Below are 22,596 nucleotides of genomic sequence, written 5' to 3' on the forward strand. Positions count from 1 at the left end.
CTTTTTACGGCTATTTTATCATCTTTTCAATATAAATATTTTATATGAAATATAAGCTAGCGTCCAAAATTTTTTTTTCACTTACTTGCTTTATAGAGTTTGAAATCCCACATTCTCACTTTTGTTCATGACATCATTCCACTTGACAGAAGATGAGCTTTGCATAGTCCCTATCTCATTTTGGATGAAAATCTACATAACATTTTCATATCAAATATATGCCTCATGATATAAATATTTGTATTAAAATATAAGCCTGAATGATATAAACAAAAAATTTATATGAACTAGGTTTAAAAAAAAAAAAGCAGTAAGCTGAGCGAAGTAAAAAAAAAAAAAGTTCAATCATACCTAGGTTCCAAAATGAAATATGCTATGCAATCAAGATAAGTGAATTACCAAAACCTGAGAGTGCTTGCTTGAGCTCGTTTTTGTCAATCATCCCAGAATTATCCCTGTCATAGGTGCGGAAGACGTTCTGCCAGTCTGTGATGTACTTCCAGACGCCTGTGAACTCGCTGAAGTTCACGCCAGCCTTGTTCTCTCGGTCAAACATGGCTGAGACAAGAAAGAACACAGGAAGTGCCTGTCAAATTCAAATCCTTCAAGTAGCCGGAGATGCAGTTACAGCAGTCGCTTCAAAGCTCCCCCAGCAGACCTTGGGTTCCCTGAGGAACCCTGCAAGGACCCCGTCCGCTAATCACTAACGGAAAAACATCAGCTGATACAAGTTTATGAGCTGCACTGGAGTTAGATTCCCAAAAGGCTTGTGACTTTTGCCTGCAGCGGGATGGAGACCCTAAACAATGCTGGGAGACCATGCAAAGGAAAGTGCAAAACATGCTGGCAGGCCCAGAAACAGAACTTAACACAGGAGCAGGTTCTCCAAAAGCACATACACATGTGGTCCTTGCTCCACAACAGGAGAAACTGAGGTGAAGAGAAACTGAGGGGACGTCCCCTCCAGCTCTCTCAGGGCATAAATTCTGGACCCCAAAACACAGTCGTAACCCACCCCAGTGCCCCTCTCGTGTGTTCCCAGGGAACCCTCATCTACCAAGGAAGGGTCAGGAGCCTCAAGTACAGGGAAGTCTAGTTGCATGATTTTAAAAAAAAGGCCCTAGTCAGACCATCTTACTAACTTTGTGGTTTTTTTGCATGGACAGGCGAGAATTCTGCCACTGAGCCACCACTGCAACGCCCTCTTATTAGTTTTTGACCTTTTAAGATAAAACCTGCCTCTCTTTTAAAAAAAAAAAATCAGTCTAAGGTAGGCAATGGTGGCTCAGTGGCAGAATTCTCACCTGCCATGCTGGAGACCCAGGTTTGATTCCTGGAGCCTGCCCATGCCAAAAAAAAAAAAAAAGTAAAATCAGTCTAGCTCCACATTCAAATCTATAACTATATTTACACGTAATTGTAAAATGGCCAAAAAATATACACATAAAAATTCAGTCTATACTGCTTCAGGGAAAATTATAAATAACTAGTTTCTTTTCAAGTACAGAGGGTGAAATGAGACTGCAACATAAGTGCTCTCAGTTTGGTCCAATTAATGAAATTTCACATAAAAGTAACATGACAAACTGAATACTGTTTCCTCCAAACAGCTGATGGCACGCTGGCAGTCCTAGCCTGCGTGGAATGTCCAGTACTGGGGTGCACTGGCAGCTGCAGGCCCACAGACACTCCCCGACCAGCCCGGCTGAGCGGAGGCCACTGAGATGGGGATGCAGGGTGGACAACGGCCCAGAAGCGAGGCCCGGTCACCACGACGCCACCACTCTGTGACGCAGGTATGACGAAGCAGCCCGTGATCAACAGCGAAGTACAGCTGGTAACAGAACCTTTTAAAAAGCCCCCAAGCTACAATACCAATAGAAGTCAGAAAACTGTATGAAACACACTTTGCAATACACTGCTGAACTTACAGGAAAATAAGGGAATAGGGAATCCTCAAAAGAAAAAAAAAAAGACGAACTGAACTGGAGCACAGTGTCAGGCTGCTCTGGGAAAAGTCCCCTAAGGGGAACATTGTATTTGGGCGAGGGGGGACTGAAACACAAAGAAGAAAGGAAACTAAGGCTGCAGAGTTTGCTCTGCTCAGCCGGCGTGGGCTGCAGGAGGGCCTTGCTGCTGGACTGTAAAGTGCACACTCCCCTGGGAGGACAGGCTACCCTCCCAGGAGACGTGCTCTGATAAACTTATCCAGGGCCCAGGAAGCGCCTCTTGGGCCCAACCCAGTTCCCAGAGGACCACCTGGGCCCGGTCATGTAAGCTAATTGGAATCTGGCCACTACTGTGCAAAAACACCACACAGGCCGCCTGCAAGCAGTCAGACTTCGGAATCGCACCCAAGAGGAGGAGGCTCTGCCCAGGGGGTTCCGGGATTTCCCAGTGTTCTTCTCTGGGAGTTAGTAAATTCCTGCCTTGTGATGTAAATGACTTTATTTTTCTGTCTTTCTTCTATTAATCAGTAAATAACTATTTGCTTAAATCCGAGCGAGCACCCCTACTCACAAATCTGACCATGTTCAAACTGAAGCCTCATCCCACACCTTCACCCAACTATGGAGTCAGGAGGGTAGACTTTTAAAAGGACCCAACCTCCAGCAAAGGAAAACTTCCAGAAATCAAGGGATGGGCTAATCCGATAAATTTTTCCTAAGAATATGCAGCCACAGGCCCATCTTCATGTGCAGTTCAAATCCATGCTACCTGCACAGCCGTGAAACCTCAAACTGAGAAATAAACACAGCCCCAGGCTGGCCGCACCCTGATCCCTAGGGGAAATAAACACAAATCCTCTTTGAAAGAACACATCTGCAGACTGGGTCTTGGGATGTGCACTAAAAACATTAAAGACAACCATGTAAAATATTTGATGAAACATAAAAGGACTCACAAAAATGTCAAGCAATCAGAGATTATAAAAAATGACCAGGTAAAAAGCAAACAAAAATAAGAACAACCAGGTAAGTATTCTTTAGTTTAACATTCGTTCTCAAAATAAAGAAGTCAGAAGAGGCACTGCTTCAAGATTCTCGTAGACTGGGAGAAGGATCAAAGGAGGAGGAGGAGTTATAACAGAGAAAATGGGATTTAACTAATGACATGACTGATGAATCACTCCATTGGTATTTCTTCTAGTCCTAGTGTTTTGGAGCAGACAGAAGGAAAAATCTGAAATAGTGGAATGTAACCCATAAAAAACTCTGAAATCCGCTCTGTAACTACTTGTTGAAGTGTGCTTTGAAAATTATTGTTTTTTCTTTCTTTTCTTTGTATATATGTTATATTTTACAGTAAAAATGTTTTTAAAACAACCAGGTAAGACTTGAAAAATAACTAAATAACTTAGGGGATAATCTACCAAGAATAAGTTAAACATGAAATGAAACAAAGTATCAATGGCCGAGAGATTCCAAACAGAGTCAAGAGGTTATCCTGGAAGTTATTCTTATGCATTAAGTAGATATCACCTTGTTATTCAAGATGTAACGAAGAGGCTGGAGGGAACTGCCTGAAAATGTAGAGCTGTGTTCCAGTAGCCATATTTCCTGAGGATGACTGAATGATATAGCTTTCACAATGTGACTGTGTGATTGTGAAAACCTTGTGTCTGATGCTCCTTTTATCTACCTTGTCAGCAAACGAATAGAACATATGGAATAAAAATAAATAATAGGGGGAACAAATGCTAAAATAAATTTAGTTTGAAATGCTAGTGATCAATGAAAGCGAGGGGTAAGGGGTATGGTAGGTATAATCTTTTTTTCTTTTCTGTTTTCATTTTATTTCTTTTTCTATTGTCTTTTTATTTCTTTTTCTGAATTAATGCAAATGTTCTAAAAAACGATGAAACTACAACTAAGTGATGATATTGTGACTTACTGATTATACATGTTAATGCATTATTTGGTTTGTTAATTTTTTAAATTAATAAATAAACTAAAAAAAAAGAATAAGTTAAACAGGTTAAAGCATTAGTGAGGAGATAAACGATAGGGAGGGTAGAATGAAAGACACAAGCAGCACCACTTCTAGCTAAGGAGAAGTAAAGGAAAGGAGAAAAAAAAAGGAGCAGCTCTTGTCAGGCAGCACAAGAAGACACTTTTACTTACATATGATTGACCGAACAGTCACAGGGTTAAACGGAGTCCATGTACCTGAAAAGAAACAACCGGGATTAAACTGTAAGAAAAGCATTTCTACAGACACCTGTAAGGGCTTCAGCCAGGGCACTAGAAGCAGAGGGAAAGTAAGTGGCATGCGGGAAGCCCCGAGGACAGTGGTTCTCAGCAGGGCAGCAGAGCCCCCCAGGCACCCCAGATACTTCTGGAGGGATCCCACAGACACCAACAGGACTCCCTCATGTCCTGCAGACATTCGAAGCAGTTCATAATTATTGAGCCTGGAAGCTCATTTTTGCTCCACAGGCAACCAAGAACGCAACCACCAGAAAAACTGAAAAGATCGCACTTGGTTTTTCGGTTTTTCAGTAACTGCTCACCACTTCAGAAAATCACATCACTACTCATAGTATCTAAGTCACACTCCTACAGAAGCACACCTCTGTAGATGCGGCATTCACAGCCAGTCTACCTGTAGGCGCAAGCATTGGACTACTGCATGATGTTTTCCCCCAGTAATTCTGCCTATGCATACTGAAAAACACAATAAACCTACTTCTAAGTTTTCCTCCAGAGTTATGTCTGGACATAGTGCTATTACCCTTGAAAGTGTAAACAAGCAGATACTTCAGAACAATCACAGGGAATTACCAGAGGCTTGTCATAAAGGGGACCACTGATCTGAAGACCCAAGACCTCTGCATTGAACCTCTGTCAACTGTATATCTTTATGCCCAAGAATCCATTTCCATAATGACTTGTACCTTTATTTTATACTCACTAAGAGCAAACTGAAAGATTTTTACAGACGTGTGAGGGGATGAATGGAAAGAGATTCTGTGTTTATGGACAGGAAAACTTGATATTAGGATGTCAATTCTTCCCAAACGACCTACAGATTCAATGCAATTCCAACTGAAATTCCAGCATGTTATTTTGTGGATACTGACAAACTGATTCTGAAATTTATAGGGAAAGGGAAGAAAACTCAGAATAGCCAACATAATACTAAAGACTGACACCATAAAGCTACAGTGGTCCATCATAAAGCTACAGTGGTCCATCAGTGTGGTACTGGCCAAACAGCAGATACAGCAATGGCACAAAACAGGGCCAGAAATAGAACAACACTCTGTCAAGGTCTTTGACAAAGAAGCAAAATCACAGAAGTTTCACTCACTAAGATTACTTTCCAGAAATCTACAACCTCCAGATGGGCCCCTGGACTAGCTAAGTCTTGAAACCCAGAGGGGCCAGCCCTCCCAGAACATCAGCTGGTTCCATCCCCCATCCCATACTATCAACAGCCCTTTCCAACAGGAGAAAGTTAGACTGGGCAGAGCCCAACTACCTTAAAGACTGGGAGAAGGATCAAAGGAGGAGGAGAAGTTATAACAGAGAAGACAGGATTTAACAAATGAGTATGAGTGCTGAACCATTACACTGATATTTCTTTTAGTCTCCAGTGTCTTGGAGCAACCAAAAGGAAAAACCTAAAATTGTGAAACTGGAACCCATACCAAACTCTGAAATCTGTTCTATAACCACTTGTTACAATGTAGTCTGATATTTATTGCTCACAATAAATAGTTCACAATAAGGTTCACAATAAAAAAAAAAGTTTTTAAAAAAGTTTATATGACCCACAATGAAGATGGACACTGCACTTTGCAGGCATTTAATACCTTGCTTATATTATGGTTAAACACACCTGAGGGTCCAGCACCACTCAGGCTGCAGAGGATAAAGACCTTGTGACATCTGAATAGAACACTATGGTCACCTCATTTGCTGGTTTGAAAGGAAGTGTGTCCCCTAGAAAAGCCATGTTTTAATCAAAATCCCACTTCAAAAGGGCAGAATATTCCCTATTCAATACTGTATGTTTGAAACTGTAATCAGATCATCTCCCTGGAGATGTGATTTAATCAAGAGTGGCTGTTAAACTGGATTAGATGACGCCATGTCTCCGCCCATTCGGGTGGGTCTTGATAAATTTCTGGAATCTTATAAAAGAGGAAACATTTTGGAGAATGAGAGATTTGGAGAGACCAGAGCAGAATGACATAGCCACGAGAAGCAGAGTCCACCAGCCAGCGACCTTTGGAGATGAAAAAGGAAAATGCCTCCTGGGGAGCTTCATGAAACAGGAAGCCAAGAGAATAAGCTAGCAGATGACGCCATGCTCGCCATGTGCCCTTCCAGATGAGAAAAACTCTGTGTTCACCATGTGCCCTTCCACTTGAGAGAGAAACCCTGAACATCATCGGCCTTCTTGAACCAAGTTATCTTTCCCTGGATGCCTTAGATTGGATATTTCTATAGACTTGTAACTGGGACATTTTCTCGGCCTTAGAACTATAAACTAGCAACTTACTAAATTCCTCTTTTTAAAAGCCATTCTGTTTCTGGTATACCGCATTCCGGCAGCTAGCAAACTAGAACACCTCACCTACAGGTCTTGTCGCAATTTCATCTCAGAGGAACAAAAAAAAACAGAAACATTCACATTATCCTCCATATAAACCAGTACACTTAACTATTTCCACAGATAATTTGGAGATGGCACTAATGTCATGGAAAATAACAGTCAAAAAGACTGAGACTGAACTAAAAAGCCACCATTCTACAGACACAGTCAATTACCATCCTAATGCTCTAGTATTTTCATATTTCCGGAATTTATACATACCTCCCTTTCCAAGGCCAGGAAAAACCCACCTGACCGCCTCTTCTGCATTAATGCCATGCCCTTTCACTCTCCAAAGAGTTTCCTGCCTCCTAATAATGTCCTGTTGACCAGAAGCTTAAATGCTGGTTAATGAAGACTTTAGTGAATAAGCTGGGTAAAAACTTCACAACCACCAGCATGCATACAACTGGAAAACAACTTGTAACCTTTTGGGAAAATACAATAAGCCTTGAATCACACCTCTCTGAGGCTGCTTTCCACATCACACCCTCAGACTCCAGGACCAGCCCTTCTGTGCATTTCTGCCAAAGGGCAGAGCTATGTAAAAAGGGCATGGCATTTAATGAAGAGTTAATGGAGATTTAACGAAGTATTTAATGAAGAGACCTGCTTGATCTTTCATTTGAGGCACCAGAATCCTGAACAGCCCACAACCGGACAGACGCTTAGCAAAAGCAGCCTGCAGCGTTTACCATGGCACCAACGATGCTTATACCTTAATCTGACAGGTCTCACTCTAGAAATTTGTCTTATGAAACTCTGGAACTAAACACTGCAATTTGCAGGCATCTAATATGCAGCACTGATTAAGGAAAATCAGAAATAACATGATTTTCAGATACAGACAATGGCACAGGACAGAGTCAAAAATTTAATAACATGGAAAAATAATCACAACACATTAAATGAAAACGCAAATCCTAAATCTATCTATTATACCATGTGTGTGAGAGAGTAAGAGATAGAAAGACCAGGGAAAAATACACCAAATGATTAAAATTGGTTAACTTTCGACAGTTGGAATAAAGTTGATTTTTTCTCTCTTTAACAACTTTAAGCTTTTTTAGAAAATCTTACAAAAACCATATGTTACTTTTATAACCAGAATAAAGCTATTCCAATCCTTAAAAATAAATTAATTTCTCATAATTGCAAGAAATAATGTGAAAATCAAAACGAAGGAACCAAACTCAAGATTGTGACAAGCTGCTTCAAAGAGAAACAAGATGTATTAGTTAGGGTTCTCTAGAGAAACAGAATCAACAGGGAACACTTGCAAATATAAAATTTATGAAAGTGTCTCACGTGACCGTAGGAATGCAGAGTCCAAAATCCACAGGGCAGGCTGTGAAGCCGATGACTCCAATGGATGGCCTGGATGAACTCTACAGGAGAGGCTCACCAGCCAAAGCAGGAATGGAACCTGTCTCCTCTGAGTCCTCCTTAAAAGACTTCCCATGATTGGATTTAGCATCACTAATTGCAGAAGACACTCCCCTTTGGCTGATTACAAATGGAATCAGCTGTGGATGTAGCTGACGTGATCATGACCTAATCCTATGAAATGTCCTCACTGCAACAGACAGGCCAGTGCTTGCCCAATCAGATGAACAGGTACCACAACTTGGCCAAGTTGACACCTGTCCCTAACCATGACACAAGATATATGTCAGCACAATAAAAACGAATACGTTAAAAGAGAAAGAAAATGAAACAAAAGACCAGTTCCCTGTGTGCCTCTCTTCATCCCTGGTGACTGCAGACTCAACCTCAGGGCAGTGTTGAGACGCCTTCCTCGAAAACAGGGCGCATGAAAGGACCCACTGTAAAGAACCAGCAAATAACTTCTCAGGATGCTTTCAACTGGATTTTAACAAAGTCCGAGGCACAGATCTAATTGAGGTGAGAGGCCATACTATTCTGTAATTTCAGTTTTCCCACCAGGAATAAATGGATTAAAATCATTTTAATCCATTATTCCTGAAATAGCCTAATTTCAAAAGTCCAATCACTGGAAAACATTTAGAAACGCTACAGTAACTCCAATCATCAATGATTATAACACGATGAAGAGAAAGATAAAACGCTGAGGTGGTTATAAAACTCCGCAGAGAACCTGGGAGGCAAGGGGTGGGAAATGCACCTGTAAAGGGCGGGCAGCATCCAGCAGGTGGCATGGGAAGGAGTCTCTCAGCCAGGGCAGGGGAAGGACCAGGCAGGTCAAGGGTATCTGAGGGGCACAAGGGCTCCACGTGGGTGAAGCTTTTGGAGAAGCAGACAAGAAAAGCCAGGGTGGAAAGAACTAGGGGCCTCAGAGCAATGCCTACACGTGGGTCCTGGGGCACAGGGAAACCCTGGCTAGGCTGAAAGCTGCCACACTCAGGACCAGGAAGCCTGTGTGAGCTCGTTAAAGGACTAAAATCTGTGCTTACTAACAATCTGTCTTATTCCAGAAGGAATTAAAAGAAATTTATGAAGATACTCAAGAAATAGCAAAACAAAGTAAATTTTAATCACGTTACCTGGGAAGAGAAAAACACAAGGATCAGAAAGTAAGGAGTCCAAGAACAGTTCAAGAAATTCATCCCAGAATTCTAAACACTTGCTGGTGCGTCAAAAATTTTGACTTAAAATTTCTAGCAGCTAAACTGAAGAGTAAGATGTAATCAGTTAAAACACTCAGGGTTTATAAGATAAAACAAAACACGAGCATGTTTGCTCAGAACACAGGAACCCACTCTTTCAGAGGAGAGGAGGAGGCTGCCCAGGGAAGGCTGGGGGTTGTCCTTCAGTGCAGTCAAGGAAAGGGATTTATGGGGCCCTGGGAGCTGGCCTCCGTGCGTATACATGAGCTTGGACTAAAGCAGGTACTGTTTCAATGCACTTTAGGAACGGAGGACGGAAAAAGCCTTTAGCATTGTAAGTCCTCTCCAGGGGCTCGGTCAGCGGCAGCCACCACGAGCACCGCTGGCCCCCAGGAACACTAATGCAACACTAATGCTCCCACCCCCAGCAGGTCCCACCCCCGAGTGCATGCCATGTGCCAGGTGGGCAGAGTATGGGCTTCCTTGACTTGTCCTCCCAGTAACCGAGAGGGCACTAAGACACAGAAACCCATGCCCGAGGTCACACTGTCAGAACAGGAAGAACCAGACTGAATGCAGGCAGGCTGACCCGAGCCGGCCCATGTGACCCTTTAGGGGGATAACTGCCATGCTCATGAGGTCAAGTATTTGACCCCCAATCCTCATAGTTTGAAAGTTTCACATGAAGCCTAAACCTGGCCAGTATTCTCAAAAATTCAAAAAAAGGAGAAAAAGGACTGTTCCAACAGATCACAAATCTTTCATCACTCACTGGAAAACACCTCCCAGTGAATGCCTTCAGAAGCATTACCTCCGAAAAGGGGTGCTTATGCAGCACCTGTCACTGCAGTGAGCTGCCACTTGAGCCTGATGGTCATTTGGTCATATTTACCATATGACATGAAGAGATTATCTGTACGGGTCAAAACTTAGTAAGTCAGGATATGCTAAACTGCCGCCTTTCAAATTCTAGGCTCTTTTGACATCTTTCTGGTAATCTTGTTTTTTTGCCTCTCTCAAGTATAACTCAAACATTGAAGGCAAATCAAAAATAAAAAGAGGTTAATAATGATGAGAGAAGTCCTCAGGGCAGAAGTAATGGGAGCATCTTAATTTCCAGAAAGTGATCTATATAATTTCACATGAAATATACGCCATTATCTATGGCCCACGTTCACTACTGTAAGTCTGTAAACAACGTCAGTGGTCTCTTACCTTCTAAAAAGTAAAGATATTAATCTGCTACGACAAATGCCCAGCCTGACAGTGTCTGCCAGGCAATAGAGAAGTGCACGCCAACTGCCTGGCCTAGGCCCAGCACCCTCAGACTCCGACTCCCTCTTCCTACCACTACAAACTGCTTGCCATTAACGAACATTATTAATTCACCTTAAAATCAATTCCTTTTCTAGCTTAAATGGCACACCCTTGGAACAGTTAGCTACAAATATAAGAATCAGAAAAGACACTGCCTGAGATTAAAAAAGGGCAACATCCTAGGCAGGCATTTCGTGAGGGTCCTACTTCAGATGATCCTGGCTACCAAGGGCACACCTGGAGACTGGCCACCACCTGACACTCCCGACAAGAGCCTCAGAGGCACCTCTGCTCGCAAAACCCTCATCATCCTCACACTGGTAAGTTTACCTGCAGGCAATCCCTCCATACCCACCCAGTCATTTCTGACGCAATTTAGTCCTAGTTTTGGCGGATCCTACAGCTACTACTTTACGAATGAAGTGTTGCAGGGACCTTCTTCAAACCCTTCAACGAGCCCTAGCCAGTGTCACCTGATAATCTTACCAGTGCCCTCTGTGACCCTGACTCTCCAGAGGAGTCAGTGGAGTCAGGGACCTAAGAAATTAAACTATCTTGAATATACCTGAAAAACACCTTCTGTACAAAGGTGAATTGCTTATCCCTGCCTTGGAACCTCCACCCCAACTTCCATCTCTAAAGAAGCAAATCCCTGTGCTCGTCCATGCAGCCAACCAACCAGTTCTGTGAGGCACTGGAAAAGCAATGCAAGCAACCAGGAAACCTCGTAAAAAAAGAAACCAGGAAAAACCTCTACCACATACCAGTAATAATCTGGTCTCAGTGACTCCTTCATACTTAGAAACAAGTTTGCGAAAGGCAATTAATTACTGAGGGTGGACTGGGTTTGCAATTTTGAAGTCCTTGTGGCCATAGCTAGGTCCCACTCACCGTTGGATAGTGCTTGCTGAAGCTCACCGTCCGATATCACACCACTCCTGTCTTTATCAACCCTAGAAATCAATGAGACCAGTTAATATGTCCATTAAAAGTACAGGCAATGCAAATCACGGCAAAAAGCTTAACTCCCACTAATCCTACGTGAAACCTGGAATCCTGGCATGTTCCTTCCCAGGCTCTCACTGTTCTGCTCCCACCAAGCTCGCCCGAAGTACCGAGGAATAAGGAGATGAGGCGTGCCTTCGCTGCATCCTAAGCACTTCCTGTGCCAAATTCCAAGTCTGGTTTTCCCCAAAGACACTGGATCTTCTTTCCCATCTGAAGTCTTTTATTTTCCATTTTCCTATCTACCATTCCGACCCTCCCATCGGCACCAGTTTCTTATTCGCGGAACGGGAAATGTTCTCTCGAACAAGTGAGCCACTCAAGTTTCCGTCATTCGTTCACTCAAACCCCACTCAGGACAGAAGGCTCACTCCCCGAGCGCAGCCGTCTTCCTGCTTCTTCCCTGGCTTCTGGCATTTTAACAGCACCAGAGGAGAGGGTCGGGTTGCTATTTTCCTAAAGCAAGCTGTCCGGGAGACCACCCGGGAGCTCCTGGAACTCGCTCCTCAACCGCGGGGCACTCGGCGGAGGCCGGAAGGAACCCGGAAGGAGACGGAAGCCGGGTTTGGCCTGTGGTCTGGGGAGGCCGACGACCAGGCCAGGGACGGAGGGTCGTGGTGAGAGACGCAGGGGTGGTGGGGGGTGAGGAATGAGGCCAGGGACGGAGGCCGGTGGCGGGGAAGCGGCGGGCAGCACGGCCCTCACCTCTGGAAAACGTTCCACAGGAAGCTCTGGTCCGGCAGCGCCGCGCCCGCAGCTGGACCGTGGCCGGCCCCGGGGCCAGGGCGGTACGTGTAGGCGGCCATGGGCCGTGGCGCTAGGAAAGCCAGAAAGACGCGCGGGCGGCTCAGCTTCCGCCTCTGCTGGGGGCGAGGCCTGAGCGTACGTCACTTCCTGGAGCACAGGATGTGCGTGCCCTCCGGAGCGGTCACGGGGCCTGGCGCGGCCAATCCGAGCTCAGCACGTGCCGGGGGCCCCCAGAGGCGGGTCCCGAGCGAGGGTGGCGCCGTCTGTCCGGTGATTCACGGTACTTGCGCACGACGCGTTTTCTAGAGCTTTCTAGAAGGTCGCCTTGAGGCCCCAAGTGGAAGTGCTTAAGTATGAAACGCAGTAATGGAAGCAAGGGCCAACGGCGGCCGTAGGAGCTGGGCGGGGCGGCAGGGGTGGGGCCTCGACCTGCCGTGGGCATTGGGGTCCTCCCCGCCGCCCTCGGACACCCCCGGCCCGCCGCCAGGTCCCCGGATTGGCCTGAGCTATTTGAAAGCAGCGGTCACCCTCCGCGCGTCCTTCCTGCACTCTTCGCGGCCGGCTGGCCGTCGGTGTGTTCCCCGCGTCGCCCCTCCCCAGCTGAAGCCCGTCTCCGTCCTGGACGCCACAGGGCAGGGTCCGGCGCTCAGCCTGCATTTCTAGAGCCGGGGCAGCCGAGTTCCCACGCCCCGGCGTCCAGAGCAGGGCCGGAAACGTGCCCCTCGGACGGGCTTAGCCCCACTTGTCGGTGTGCGGGGTTGAAGCTCGGCGTCTTCCAGGAAAGCTCTGTGCTTCTGGTCCTGGCCCAGCCTTGGGGGCCGGACCTGCTGCTGGAGTCTTCGGGTTTTCGTGGACGTTGACCCACTCGGTTGTAGGCATGGCCTTTGAGTCCGTGGAGCCGTGACTGCCCGTTCCAGGTGGGCCTCTATTAGCTTACTGGAGCCCTTGAAAAGGGGAAAGCCTTTGGCGCGTAGTTTCAGAGCCAGCAGGTGCAGCCGTTGGAGGTGCCTGGAGCGTGGCCGGAGCAGAAGCTAGGCCCTAGGCTGGAGATGCGGGGCCCAGCAGGGTGGCCAAGAGCTGCAGAGCAAGCCAGCACTGAGCTGTGTCCAGGAGGAGCCGAGGGAAGCAGACGCTGAGAGAGGAAACCACTGGCATCAGAAGCTGGAAGCAGGGGACCAGGAGGGGTGGAAGCCATTTGGCCCTTCTTCAGAATCAGGGTCTCTCTGGATGCCTTAGTTCGAACATCTTTAAGGCTTCAGAACTGTAAACTTGTAAGTTAATAAATCCTCTTTATAAAGGCCAGCCCATTTGTTATGTTGCATTCCAGAAGCTTTAACAAACTAAAACATAAGGTTTTTCAAATCCTGATCCAACTAATCTTCATTTGTTTCATCCTCAGAACTGGTAAGCATTTCTTCTGGTTTTGTTTATTTGTTCTGTTTTTGTTTTTTTTTTCCAGTTGCTTATTAGAATGCTGAATGGAGAGCCAAGGATGTGGCCTTTTACGGGCACCTGAGACTTTCCTCCCGTGGGTGTGGCCCCATTATTTAGTGTTGGGTGCAGCTGTGTCAGGGTCAGCGGTCACTCCTCCCAGCTGTTCTCTGTCCCACGTTTCTCCGTCTCTCTCGGCCAGTGAGGCTACATACTTGAGATTTCTCTTAAATTCTTCAAAGAAATTAAGACACTGTGATTCTGCCAGTAGTTTAACGTAATTAGCCACAAACGTCTTCAACAATGTGTTTTTTTGTTTCATGGCTTAATGAACTCAAGCAGTTTCTAGTTTTCTCCTCAAAATATTCACATTACTTGAATAATCCTTTCTAGAATTTTCCATAGCTCTGAAAACATTCTGAAAAATATCTTTACACTCATCTCTGGACCTTTTTGTCTCTAGGACTCCACAAATATTAATAAAGATTAATTATTGACAATAATTTTGCAGCCCTGTTGGTGTGATTCTTCATGCAGTAAGTAAAGGGAGACTGCAGCAAGAAACAGTAAAGACAGGTCTTGACCTCCCTTTGCTGACAGTGTCGCTGGCTCCACTAACCCTAGGCCTATCAGGCCATTTGTGGTCTTTGTTTTTTGTTTTATTTACACTTTATTTTTTGTCTTATTCTAGGGTGGGAAATTCATTCAAGGGAGGAAGGTCTTATTGCTTACAACTGTTGCTGGATTTCAGGTTTCCAGGTTCTTGGCCATGCTGCAAGAAGGAATTCAAGAGCACAGCATAGAGTAAACAGCTAGAAAGTTGAAGACACACGGGCACTCCTGCAAGAAAAGAAAGGTGAAAGGCGAGAGGCAGTAGGCAATGTGGGGCCATTTGCCTTTATAGATTAGCTTCACTTCCTCCCCCTCCCCCTCCCCCTCCCCCTCCCTTACTGAGGCTCCTCCTCCCCTCACTTCTCTCCAGGGCAGGGATCCAGGGGGGTAGACAGCGCATTTGAGCGGGTGGGTTGGTGTGTTAATTTGCAACCTACTGGAATGCAATATACCAAAACGGGAACAGCTTTTTGGAAGGGGAATTTGATAAGTTACAAGCTTACAGTTCTAAGCCTATAAAAATGTTCAAACTAAGGCATCCAGGGATAGATGCCTTAATTCAAGGAAGGCTGATGGGTCTGGAGCTCCTCTGTCAGCTGGGGAGTCATGTGCTGGCATCTGCTGGTCCCTTGCTGCTGGGCTTCGTTGCCTTCGGCCTCTGTTCCCAAGGGAATTCCTCACTCGGCTTCTCTGGGGCTGGCCTTCATCTCTTGGCTTCCCCTGGCTCTCTCCAGATTCTGGCTTGCTTAACATCTCATGACAATGTCTGCTGGGCTCCAAGCATCTCCAGACATCTGTGTCTCTGTTCTCCAAGTGTTGGAATCTGTGTCAGCTCTGGTCTGAAATTTCTTTTGGCGCTGTTGTTTCTAACTCCAAAATGTTTTCTGTTTTAAAGGAGCCCAGTAAACTAATCAAGACCCACCTAGAATGGGTGGAACCACATCTCCATCTAATAAAAGGTCACACCCACAATTGGGTGTGTCCTATCGCCTGAGAGATAAGCTAATTGAAATTTTCCAACCTACAGTGCTGAATCAGGATTAAAGGACATGGCTTTTCTGGGGTACATAATACTTTCAAACTAGCACTTTCCACCCTCAGGCCCCCCAAGACATGTTCTCTCAACATACAAAATACATTCATCTAATCACAATATCATAAAAACCTTAAATCATTTCAGTAACAATACGAAGTGCAAAAGAGTACAGAATCTCATCAAAGTCAACTACAGGCATGGTCTGTTCTAAGGCAGAAATTCTCTAGTTCTGGAACCTATGAAACGCAGAAAAATTATCAGCTGCCAACATGCAAAAGAGGGACAGTCACAGAATACATGTTTCCATTGCCATAGGGAGAATTTGAAAGATAAGCGGGTCACTAGATCAAACAGTCCCAAAAACCTGCAGGGCAAACTCCATTGGATTCTGGTCATCAATCCTCGGGGCTTTAGGAAGGGGTAGTCCCATCTTCCCCAAAGGCCTACACAGCGGCCTGGTTCTCCCAGTGCTGGGGTGAGCTGTGTCACTGGGGCACCTTGGGGAGACCACCTTCCTCTCAGCTCCACCCTCTGCAAGTCTTTGGGCAGCACCTGGACTCTCATTTCCGGGGGGTGGTAACCAGACTCCCCTAGTCCCCATTTCGTGTGCTCCACCCTCTCCAAGGCTCACTAACTAGCAGAGTACCCTATAAACAGTTGCTTTTTACAGACCAAATTGGCCCATCCTTTTTGTCACTGTCCACTCTGGGGCCCCACCCAGCACACTTCGGGGGTATTTGTACAATTTTTTTTCTTTTTTGCATGGGCAGGCACCAGGAATCGAACCTGGGTCTCTGGCATGGCGGGTGAGAACTCTGCCACAGAGTCACCATGGCCCGCCCTTTGTGCTAGTTTCTAATTCATTGTCTAACACTTAAATGTTGCTCAAATGCCCATGTTAGTATTTACACTTTACAAAATGCTTTGGCATATATATTATTAAATCTATTGCTTGCAATGAAAGCTCTTACTATGGTTTTCCTGAAAATTACCTCCTTCATGATTGTTTAACCAGGTCACTCATGTTGACTTTCCTGGTAACTTGCTTAATCAATCATAATTGTGGCTGAAAATATACTAGGTTTGAGAAGAATGTAAACACATTTAGGATTAGGTTTACTGAAGGCGTCGTTCCAGCCAGGATCCCCTCCCTGCGAGGGGAGCAGGCCAAGGAGATTTACATGCAAGAGGTTTTCAAAGTGTCTTCCCCGGACTGGTTAGGAATAGAAATTCCTAGTGAGTCTGAGGCCCAGTCCCTCCGGCTGATTTGGATCACACCCTAGTTTGCCATTGTATTAGGGGTTACATGCATTAAATTCTATAACTTCTGTGCCAGTTTGAAGCTATTAGGTACCCAGAAAAGCATGTTTGAATCCTTATTCTATCTTGTGGGGGCAGCCATTTGTTTTAATCCTGATTCAGCACTGTAGATTGAAACTTCAGATTAGATTAGATTACCTTCGGGAAGATGGGTGGATGTGACTTTTTGAGGGACATGTGATTCCACCTATTCTAGGTGGGTCTTGATTAGTTAACTGGGCTCTTTAAAAGAGGAAACATTTTGGAGGAAGCTAAGAGCAGAGCTGACACAGATGCCAATGCTTGGATGTTCTAGTTTGCTAGCTGCCAGAATGCAATATACCAGAAGTGGAATGACTTGGGAATTTAATAAATTGCAAGTTTACAGTTATAAGGCCAAGAAAATGTCCCAATTAAAACAAGTCTATAGAAATGTCCAATCTAAGGCATCCAGGGAAAGATACCTTGGATCAAGAAGGTTGATGAAGTTCAGGGTCTCTCATCTGGAAGGGCACATGGCGAATATGGCATCATCTGCTAGCTTTCTCTCCTGGCTTCCTATTTCATGAAGCTCCCCGGGAGGCGTTTTCCTTCTTCATCTCCAAAGGTCACTGGCTGGTGTACTCTGCTCTCTCAGAATCTCTCCTTTTCTCCAAAATGTTTCCTCTTTTATAGGATTCCAGTAAACTAATCAAGACCCACCTGGAATGGGTGGAGTCACATCTCCACCTCATCCAGTTAAACAACCACTCTTGATTGAGGCATATCTCCAGGGACATGATCTAATTCAAACATACAATACTGAATAGGGATTAGAAGAAACAGCTGCCTTTATAAAATGGATTTAGGATTAAAACATGGCTTTTCAAGCCAGAACCTGGAGAGAGCTGAAGGCCGGCCCCAGAGAAGCCAAGTGAGGAGCCCACACAGGAAGAGGCTGAGAGCAACCGAGGAGCAAGGGACCAGAAGGTGCCAGCCATGTGACTGCCCAGCTGACAGAGGGGCTCCTGACCCATTAGCTTTTCCTGAGTGAAGGTGATCTCTTGTCGGTGCCTTAATTTGGACACTTTCACTTCCTTAGAACTGTAAACTTGTAACTTACTAAATTCCCCTTATAAAAGCTCTTCTATTTTTGGTATATGCATTCCAGCAGTTGAATAAACTAATACAATTTCTTACCCTTTTTTTTGGCAGGGATTCTTCAGTAAAGACTTTCCCTAATCAACTAGAACTATTTGGTTTCTCTGAAGTACAATTTGTATTTTCCTTTAACTGTCATTTTCAGTGTTACCAGTTAGCATCCAAGTTACTTCCAAGAGTGAGCAATTATGTTTGGGTTTTTAAAAAAAACTCATTATTCAAACAGAGATGAGAGGTTATCCTGATGCATTATACAGACATCCCTCTTTAGTTCATTGTGTATTGGAGTGGCTGGAGGAAAGCACCTGAAACTGCTGAGCTGAGTAGCCTTGATTCTTGAAGGTAATTGTATAAAGATACACCTTTTACACTGTGACTGTGTGATTGGGAAAACCTTGTGTCTAATGTTCCTTTTATCTAGGGTATGGACAGATGAGTAAAATAACATGGATAAAAGTAAATAGTAGAGGGTAAGGGGTAAAATAAATTGAGTAGATGGAAATACTAGTGGTCAGTTAGAGGGACATGTAAGGGGTATGGGATATATAGGTTTTTCCTTTATTCTGTTTATGTCTTTTTCTGGAGTGCTGCAAATATTCTAAAAATGATCATGGTAATGAATACACAACTATGTGATGATATTGTGAGCCACTGATTGTATACTTTGGATGGACTGTATAGGGTATGAAGATATCTCAATAGAAATATTTAAAGGACTATAGTTATGAATTCATGGTTTCAATATGTTTCACGTGTTTCAATCAGTTGTGGTGGTCACTCTGTCAGCTGGGGTCTCTTCACATTGGCCCCTGTACCCTTTTGACACAATCCCAGGAGTCTTTAGAGTTCCCTTGCTTTGGGCACAGAAAACTGTTTTAGCTTATCTTATGGATTTCCTGCCCCAGCCCAGGAATCAGCAGTTTCTTCCAACGATCCCTGGTCTCTTTTAGTGGGAAATGGTATTTAGAGATTACAGTCTAAATGTTTGAGACAGTTCACTGCTAATGGAGTATCTGAAAAAAAAAATCAACTTATACCTGTATTTCTATTTAAAATTTGTTATTACAGGGTTTTCCCCTAACTCTTTATTCTTGTCTTTTTCTCACAATTATTATTAGCTTTAACTCATGGCATTTAATTTCAAGCAATTATTGCCAACATCATTATTCACAGTGAGACTATGATAGTCCCTAAAGCTGTGCACTAAAAACCCCACAGCATGGCTGCCACCACCCCATCTGCAGCTGCTTAGACGCTGCCGGTGCCCGGCATTCACGCACCCTTGCCAAGGCTCTCTCTGGTTGCAAGAAACACCCCGGCAGGCAGAGGGCCTCAGGTGACAGGCTAGGTGTGCCCCAACCCTGCCCACAGGCCTGAGTGGGCTGAGACCTCGCTGTCCCCAAGAATGGCCTATGAGCCGAGGCCCCTTATGCTGACTTTCTCCCTTATCCTGACTCACTTTCCCACTTTTCTCACGTTGCTTGGGTCACCTTCCAAATTCTTTTCTCAGCATCACCTTCCACAGGAGCCATTCCATGGCAGTTAGGTTCATTCATTTCATTTTCTATTTTTCAATCTCAGGGATTGTCTTTAGTAATTTCAAGTTTGGAAACATGTAAAACGTTTGCACATGATTTCAAAGTCAAAAGCATTATTTCAAAGTGCGTTCAGCCTCACTTTGATCACTGTCCCCTGCATCCTCTTCCCTCAGAGCAACCACTTCCCTTAGTGTTCTCTTTTTAGTGAGTGTTTCAAAAGACAGCAAGCATGTATTCTTGCAGTACATTGTGGATACTGCTGGGCACATGCTTACACTTTCTGGAGGGCACGCATCATCTACATCATAGAGATCTACCTCCCTCTTAACAGTTGCCCCATGTCCCATGGCATGGATGCACCCTGCCCTCCATCGGTGGACATCCATATTGCTTCCAGTACTACAAGTCATGCCACACGAGTAACTGTGTATATAAAGCCATTGTGTTTTTTGCCAGAGTTTCTCTGAAGCGGATTCCTAGGAGCCTAACTGCTGGGTCAATGGTAAATGCATATGTGTTCTCTGTAGATGCGGCCACATTCCCCACCACAGGGCTGAGCCTCTTGCATGCCCGCCAGCATGGATCAGTTTGTTTCTCACAGAGTGCAAAGAATTTATGTCAAACTTTGGGACATTTACCAATCAGAGAGATGAGAGATTAGAATTCAGTATATATATATTTTTTTTGGTTAGCCTTTTTTAAACAGCTTTTTTGGGTATAATTAACAGAGGATAACAAACATTCATCACCCCCAAATGATTCCTCCTGCACTTTCATCATCTCTACAGTCTAGCCTTCTCACAGTCTGCAGGGAACCACTGATCTGTTTACAGACATTACAGATTTGTTTGCAGTCTTTAGTCTTTCCAAATAACGGGATCATACGTGTATTCTTTTTTGTAATTTGGCTTCTTTTACTGAGCATGATTTTGGGATTCATCTATGTTGCTTCACAGACAAACAGTTCATTCCCTTTTATTGCCGAGTAGTGTTGTATGGCATGTACACAGCACAATCATTCTTCCCTATGTGAAATGTGTTGTCTTTCTCCAGCTGTTTACGTCCAACAAAGATATTAGGTGATTTCCGAAAAACAGAATAGAAAAAAATAAAATAATGCTAAATGTAATATGCAACTGACTCAAAAACTCCTAACTTAGTTCTAGTAGCTAGGTAAATGCCAGTTAATCTTATGCTTTTATTATGTCATTTCTGGTCAAGAACCTGAACAAACACTGGTGCTCTGCTTCATCAGATCCCAGCCTTGCTGACTGTCCTGGCAAGCCGGAGGGGTGTGCTCGCCCACCCACCTGAGACTGAACAAACACTGATGCTCTGCTTCATCAGACCCCAGCCTTGCTGACCGTCCTGGCGAGCTGGAGGGTGTGCTCGCCCACCCACCCGAGAACCTGAACAAACACTGGTGCTCTGCTTCATCAGACCCCAGCCTTGCCAACTGTCCTGGCGAGCCGGAGGATTGTGCTTGCCCACCCACCCGAGGCTGACTTCCAGGACCTCTTCGCATTCTCCAGGGAATAGCTCAGCACTGGCATAGACAAGCAATAAGGGATTTAATATTTGAAGAACACAATTACCAAGTACGGGACATAGGAAGGAAACATACTATCTCTTCCTAGAAAAGTGACCTCTATGGGGACAGAGAGCTATTTCTTTCCTACATTCTATTTTTTTTTTTTTTTTTTTGTGGGGGGAGATACATGATTCAGGAATCCAACATTCTTCAAATGTAAAATTAATGCAACACTGCCTTGTTTGCCTTACACAAAGCTTTTCTTACCAAAAAGACACTTGAAGGAATAAATAAATTATTTTGTAATGAAAACTTATGGAAAGAACTATCTGTTCTTTAAAGTGAACTGGACCTATAAAAAGACTAGCCTAAAAAACTGGAGCAGTCCATTTACTCCTACATCAGGTTTAGCATTTGGTTATTTAAATACTTGACATGTTCACCTCTTAAACCATCTGCTCTCTAACAACAAGGAGGAAATGTCAGTTTTCTTCATTTTCTGTCAGGTACAAAAACTTTATTTACTTAAATTACAACAAAGTTTCTGTTTTGTGATGGAAGAAAATAAAGATAAGTAGAGTTGATATTTCAGGTCATTAAAATATGCTGAAGGTCAAATAGTAATGGGCTTGAACATAAACGTTCATTTACCTATGTTTTATTTATTTAAGAACTGTGCCCTGTTTTATCGTTTCATAAGAATGAAGCAAGGGACGAAAGTAAGCTTAACTTCTCCTGGCCTCAGTCGCTGGCCAGCTGCTGGCCATGGGGAGACAAGCTCTTGGAACAGCACTCCCTCCACTGGAGCGCAGAACTTTTAAGAGACGGGTAGGGTGTGAGCGCATGCCATGAGCCGTTACCATAATCGTGAAAGCTGTCTTTACACAGAGTCATCAGTAGGAGCGAATAGCAGGTGGAATCGTGGCACAGTCAGCCTCGTTTAAAGTTTTGTCGATCACAGGTCTGTAATCCAGAGTGACCTTGAAGAGAAAAGTTAGTCATGAGAGTACCGACAGCCACTGCTGTTTTAATCTTTAAAAATTAAAGATAAAATTCAAGGGCAGTGGCAGAAACTTGAAAACGATCTTCACGGGCAGCAGCGAGGCTACGGGGGACACCCATGTGGAAGACAGTCCTTAAAACAGCTGCCGAAGATGCCTCAGCAACGCTCTTGCCACGGGAAGGAAGGAACACTGCACACACTAACACTTTAGGTGCATTTAAAATATGCATTTCTTCCAGTTTTCTCTACCTGCTTGTGATTATTTATATACAGGCATATGTACAAACATGGTAAAAAGTGTGCACATACACATACAGCTTAAAGAAACCATTTCAAAATGGTAAAATAGTTCTTCCTGATAGGTAAACGTCTATTTTCTTATTTATTCTTTTTATACTTTCTACATTTTCTAAAATTAACATGAATGTCTTTTATAATAAAAAAATTCCCAAGCATTTTTAAAATAACCTGTATTAAGAGAGGGAAGTCTCACTTCTATATAATGTCAGAAAATAGCCTTTGATAAATTCTGAAAATTACTGATCCCCTGAGTGAATCAGACATAACAGGCACTCAATATATTAAGTGAAGAAGACTAAGCTCAGTTTAATTTCTGCAGACCCAGATTCCATCCCTTTCAAGCTGAGAAAAGCTTCCAGGTGAGAACCATAGTGTTTCCTGACTCTCAGTGCTGGGCCAGCAGGAGAAGCTGTGCTTCAGTGGACTGCAATCTGAGCTGTGACTCC

At 44.3% G+C, this 22,596-nt stretch overlaps 2 protein-coding genes and 1 long non-coding RNA gene across 9 annotated transcripts in view; 1 reads left to right on the forward strand and 2 right to left on the reverse strand.

Annotated features, from left to right (window-relative positions):
• The window catches only part of PDCD6 (programmed cell death 6), a 29,666-nt gene extending 17,261 nt beyond the window's left edge, over positions 1-12,405 (reverse strand). The window contains exons 1-4 of one of the 3 annotated variants that reach the window (XM_077116779.1): positions 12,219-12,403; positions 11,400-11,461; positions 4,125-4,169; positions 406-558 (exon numbers count right to left, since the gene is read on the reverse strand). In XM_077116779.1, the coding sequence (XP_076972894.1) occupies positions 406-558; positions 4,125-4,169; positions 11,400-11,461; positions 12,219-12,319 (361 nt within the window). In that variant the 5' untranslated portion in view covers positions 12,320-12,403. Of the gene's footprint in view, positions 1-399; positions 559-4,124; positions 4,170-11,399; positions 11,462-12,218 lie in introns of all 3 variants that reach the window. The other 2 variants (XM_077116781.1, XM_077116780.1) reach the window with 2 other exon arrangements.
• On the forward strand, positions 12,404-21,448 carry LOC143647113 (uncharacterized). Of its 3 annotated transcripts, none has more exons than XR_013157863.1 (3): positions 12,404-13,664; positions 14,443-14,547; positions 20,538-21,448. It is a non-coding gene; the product is annotated as an uncharacterized LOC143647113 (long non-coding RNA). The 3 variants fall into 3 exon arrangements; XR_013157862.1 differs by having other exon boundaries at positions 20,572-21,448; XR_013157864.1 differs by having other exon boundaries at positions 12,404-13,531; positions 20,572-21,448.
• Positions 19,974-22,596, reverse strand: part of SDHA (succinate dehydrogenase complex flavoprotein subunit A) — a 34,201-nt gene continuing 31,578 nt past the window's right edge. For 2 of the 3 annotated variants that reach the window (XM_077116776.1, XM_077116778.1), the window contains exon 15: positions 20,871-21,827. In XM_077116776.1, the coding sequence (XP_076972891.1) occupies positions 21,741-21,827 (87 nt within the window). In that variant the 3' untranslated portion in view covers positions 20,871-21,740. Of the gene's footprint in view, positions 20,370-20,870; positions 21,828-22,596 lie in introns of those variants that run through there. The other variant, XM_077116777.1, reaches the window with a different exon arrangement.

The sequence above is a fragment of the Tamandua tetradactyla genome, chromosome 9, assembly GCF_023851605.1.
Source record: "Tamandua tetradactyla isolate mTamTet1 chromosome 9, mTamTet1.pri, whole genome shotgun sequence".
Taxonomy (NCBI): domain Eukaryota; kingdom Metazoa; phylum Chordata; class Mammalia; order Pilosa; family Myrmecophagidae; genus Tamandua; species Tamandua tetradactyla.